Source organism: Carlito syrichta, unplaced genomic scaffold (assembly GCF_000164805.1).
Source record: "Carlito syrichta isolate Samal-C Ts95f unplaced genomic scaffold, Tarsius_syrichta-2.0.1 Scaffold308847, whole genome shotgun sequence".
Classification (NCBI taxonomy): Eukaryota; Metazoa; Chordata; class Mammalia; order Primates; family Tarsiidae; genus Carlito; species Carlito syrichta.
Genome location: NW_007252943.1, coordinates 296,412 through 300,369, shown reverse-complemented (window position 1 = coordinate 300,369; position 3,958 = coordinate 296,412). Strand labels below are relative to the sequence as shown.

The 3,958-nt window shown below is 53.2% G+C and overlaps 1 protein-coding gene across 6 annotated transcripts in view; it reads left to right on the top strand.

Moving 5' to 3' along the window:
* The window catches only part of KLC4 (kinesin light chain 4), a 15,089-nt gene extending 12,298 nt beyond the window's left edge, over nt 1-2,791 (top strand). For all 6 annotated transcript variants that reach the window (XM_008066127.1, XM_008066123.1, XM_008066126.1 and 3 more), the window contains 3 exons: nt 660-775; nt 1,072-1,135; nt 2,322-2,791. In XM_008066127.1, coding sequence (XP_008064318.1) covers nt 660-775; nt 1,072-1,135; nt 2,322-2,372 — 231 coding nt within the window. In that variant the 3' untranslated portion in view covers nt 2,373-2,791. The remainder of the gene's footprint in view (nt 1-659; nt 776-1,071; nt 1,136-2,321) is intronic.
* Nucleotides 2,792-3,958: the final 1,167 nt, after the last annotated feature.

Sequence of the window (3,958 nt, the reverse complement as noted above, 5' to 3'; positions counted from 1 at the left end):
CCACCCCCCACCCCTGGCAGTTTCCAACTACTGCCAATCCCTTTTTTAAAGTATTGTGATAATTGTTCAAGATCTACTTATATTTTTATCTTTTTTTTTTTTTTTTTGAGTTGGAGTCTCACTCTGTCGCCCAGACTGGAGTGCAGTGGCCGCTCCTGGCCACCGCAGCCTCGACCTGCTGGGCTCCAGCGATCCTTCCGCCTCAGCCTTCTGAGTAGCCGGAATTACAGGCATGCGCTACCATGCCTAGCTGATTTTTTGATTTATTGTAGAGATGAGGTCTCGCTGCCCAGGCAGGTCTCGAACCAGCGGGCTCAGGCAATCTACTCACCTCAGCCTCCCAAAGGCGCGGGATTACAGGCTGAGCCACCGAGCCCGGCTATTTCTATCTTTTGTAGAGACAAGGTCTTGCTATGTTTCCTAGGCTGGGCTTAAACTCCTGGGCTCAAGCATCCTCCCACCTTGGCCTTCCAAAGTGCTGGGATTATAGGTGTGTGCCACTGTGGCTGGCCAGAGCCAGCTTTTGACAGCATTCTTGTTTTCAATCTCTGGACTTTGAGGGAGCGGGGGGGCTATATGCAGAACACATAGCAGAAGTGGATTCAGAAGCCAGAATGCATGGGATGTCCTAGCTTCTACTGCCCATCTCTCTGTGCCAGGATGGCAGTGGGACCCTGCAGAGGAGTGGCTCTATGGGCAAGATCCGGGATGTGTTCCGTAGAAGCAGTGAACTCCTGGTGAGGAAGCTCCAGGGGACTGAGCCTCGGCCTTCCAGGTACATATCGAGGTTGAGATATGGCAAAACAGGCAAGTAAGCCCTAGCTCTAGTGTCTTGGAGAGAAATGGGGGGAGCTAAATGGGATGAACATGGAGAGTGTTTGGACAGAAAGTGTACCTCAGCGGGAAAGATGAAGGCACCTGAAGAGACACTGGCTCCTGATGAAGATAAGGGGGTGGGGGTGGGAGGAGAGGCAGTGATTTGATTTTGTATATCAGTGTCCAGGAGGCCTAGGCACTAGGGCCACTCAAAAGGAGGAGAGGAGGTCTCAATTCTTCCTTTTTCCATTACAGCAGCAACATGAAGCGAGCAGCCTCTTTGAACTATCTGAACCAACCCAGTGCGGCACCTCTCCAGGTGAGAGCAGGGTTTGTGAGTGTATTGGTGGTTGAGAAAGAAAGGTCAGCCAGCCAGCCAGCAAGTACAGCGGGAGTTAGGGAAGAGGGGAAGAGGCATCTGGGATGAGGTGAGCCAGGGAACTGGAATCATTAAGGAATCAGGCAGACAGCTTGTTGGAGATAGTGACCACCAAGGGACAGTTTCAGGCCAGACATAGTAGTAAATAAGTCAATCAGGAGGGAAATAGGAATTAGTATTCTCTAAACGGGTACTTTGGAATTATGAATAATTTTTTTTTTGAGTTGGAGTCTCACTCTGTCACCCAGACTGGAGTGCAGAAGCCGCTCCTGGCCACCGCAGCCTCGACCTGCTAGGCTTTGGCGATCCTTCCGCCTCAGCCTTCCAAGTAGCTGGAACTACAGGCGTGTGCTACCACGCTTGGCTAATTTTTTGATTTGTTGTAGAGATGAGGTCTCACCAAGTTGCCCACACGGGTCACGAAGAAATTATGAATAATTTAAGAATTCTTTGGCATACTAGTTGTTTTTCCTCCTGCAGCCACCATACTCCTCATTTTGGGGTCTCAGTTGCAGACAAGAAGAGAAAAAAAGTATTAATGTCCTTTTGAAAAAACAATAATGATTTTTTTTTCGAGTTGGAGTCTTACTCTGTCGTCCAGACTAGAGTGGAGTGGCATGCCCACCGCCACCCCGGCGCCGACCTGTTGGGCTCAGGCGATCCTTCTGCCTCAGCCTTCCAAGTAGCTGGAACTACAGGCGTGTGCTGCCACGCCGCCTAATTTTTTGATTTATTGTAGAGATGAGGTCTCACCAAGTTGCCTAGGCTGGTCTTGAACCCCTGAGCTTAGGTAATCCTTTCACCTTGGCTTCCCAAAGTGCTGGGATTACAGGCTAGAACCACCGTGCCTGGCCCAATAGCGGTATTTTAATGGCAAATGACCACTTGTCTCAACAAATTCACTATACCAGTACTCATGTGGCTCTTCCGGGTAGTTTCTCCATAGATTGTGGCCTTCTAGAAAATCCTAGCAGAGGCTAAACAAAGCCCCAGAGCTTGAGGATGAGGTTATACGATCAGCCCCAGGTCCAGAGATAGATTGTGGCCAAGGGACGGATGGACTCCAGAAGACAGTCTTTGGGAGGCTGAGGTCCCTGGGCTAAAGAAGTTGTGTTGTCTATTTCAGGTCTCCCGGGGCCTCAGTGCCAGCACCACGAACCTCTCATCAAGCAGCTGACATTCAATTCACCCCCAGGTCTGCTGGGTCCCCCCACAGCCCTTGCAGCACTCCCCATTGCTCCTGGCTCTTCCCCACCTCAAGGTGGGACAGTGAAGGTGGAGCAGCTTAACCAGAAGATTGCTGCTGCCCTTAGGGTCTCAGCTCCCTCCTCAGGAATCCCCCTTAGGAAGGACCCTCAGGACACCCTCTCCCCACTGTGTGGTTCTCTAGAGCAGCTAGCTCTGAGGCCCCCAAGGTGGGTATGAAGTAGGTATGCCTCTCAGAGATGCAGCCTGCTGCTGGCCTTTCTGTCAGAAGGTTTGGGTCTGGCCAGCCAAGCCGCCTTGCCCTGGCCTCTCTCATTCCCTTTCCTGTGTTGCCTCACTTCAGGTCCATGTATTTCACTTTTCTTAAATAAAAGAATCAGGTAATCTTTCTGCTACTTGAGTCCTGATTGAAGAGGGTAGGAAGCAAGGGCTGTGCTGGGGCGTTCACAGAAGAGCAAGGGGCGAGGGGCAGTGATGGATAAGGTGAAGAAGGGTAGTGCTGATCCTTGGAGCTCTTCTCTTTTCCTCTCCTTGTCTGTATCCTCTCCAGCAAGGCCTGTAGGAAGGCATCTGGGGGATGGGGAAGGAGGCCCACAACCCAAGGAGAAGGTGCTGTGGACTGGGTTGTCAGGGACATGTGGTGGCCATGTGGCAGGACCCTGGAGTCCTGGCGCCACTTCTCCTGGCTGTGAGTCCCTCTGTGGCTGCCCCTCCTCCTTCTCCCAGCTGCTTGGGGGAAGGGAGGTCTAAGCAGGCCTGGGGGGCCCTCCAAAGCCAGAAGGGAGACCAGGCACTATCCATCCCTTCTCAGCATATCCTGGAGGCCTGAGCAGCAGCTGGGGCCCATCTTCTAAAGCTTGACTCCTCCTGACCCGCCTCCTACACCCCTTGCTGCTTTCACAACAAAGAAAGAATGTGGGGGTGGTGGCGCTGGGGGTGGGGGTGCCTGGAACAAGGGCTGTGCTGGGCCTCCCCACAGCTGGAGACTTGGCCATGCCCTGACACAGCCCAGACTGCCTGGAGATGGACTTGGGATGAATTTGTCAGTTTAACAGCCTTCAGCCTGGCTTCAGAGCCCAGTGTGTTTCTACCTTTGGGTTCAGATTGGTCCAGAGCCAAACCAGACACTAGCCATGCACTCTTCCCCACGTATCCAGGCGACATCTGTTCTGGGGCTACACAATATCTCCAGATTACCCTGCTAGGGTACATCAAGAACATCCTGCTGTTCTAGATCTCCCTTAGGTTTCTGGGTTGCTGAAGAGTGGGTCAGGACCCACCTTCCCCCCTCGTCCCTACCTTGAGAATTCTGGGGTAACTGTTGGTTGAAGCCTCCAGGTAGGCCCAGAATCCTCCCCAAGGGCCACGGAATCCCAAAAGTCACTTTGGTTCTTCTGGGTCCCTGCAGACTAGGCGGTGGGCACACCATACACTCCCCTACCTGGCTCAGGTCCCCCGCACTCCCTGGAGCCTTCCTCTCTAGGTCCCCATCCCTCTCCAGACCCCTCCCCCAACTGCGAGCTCCTCCCCTCCACGGAGGGGAGGGGGCGTCGAAGG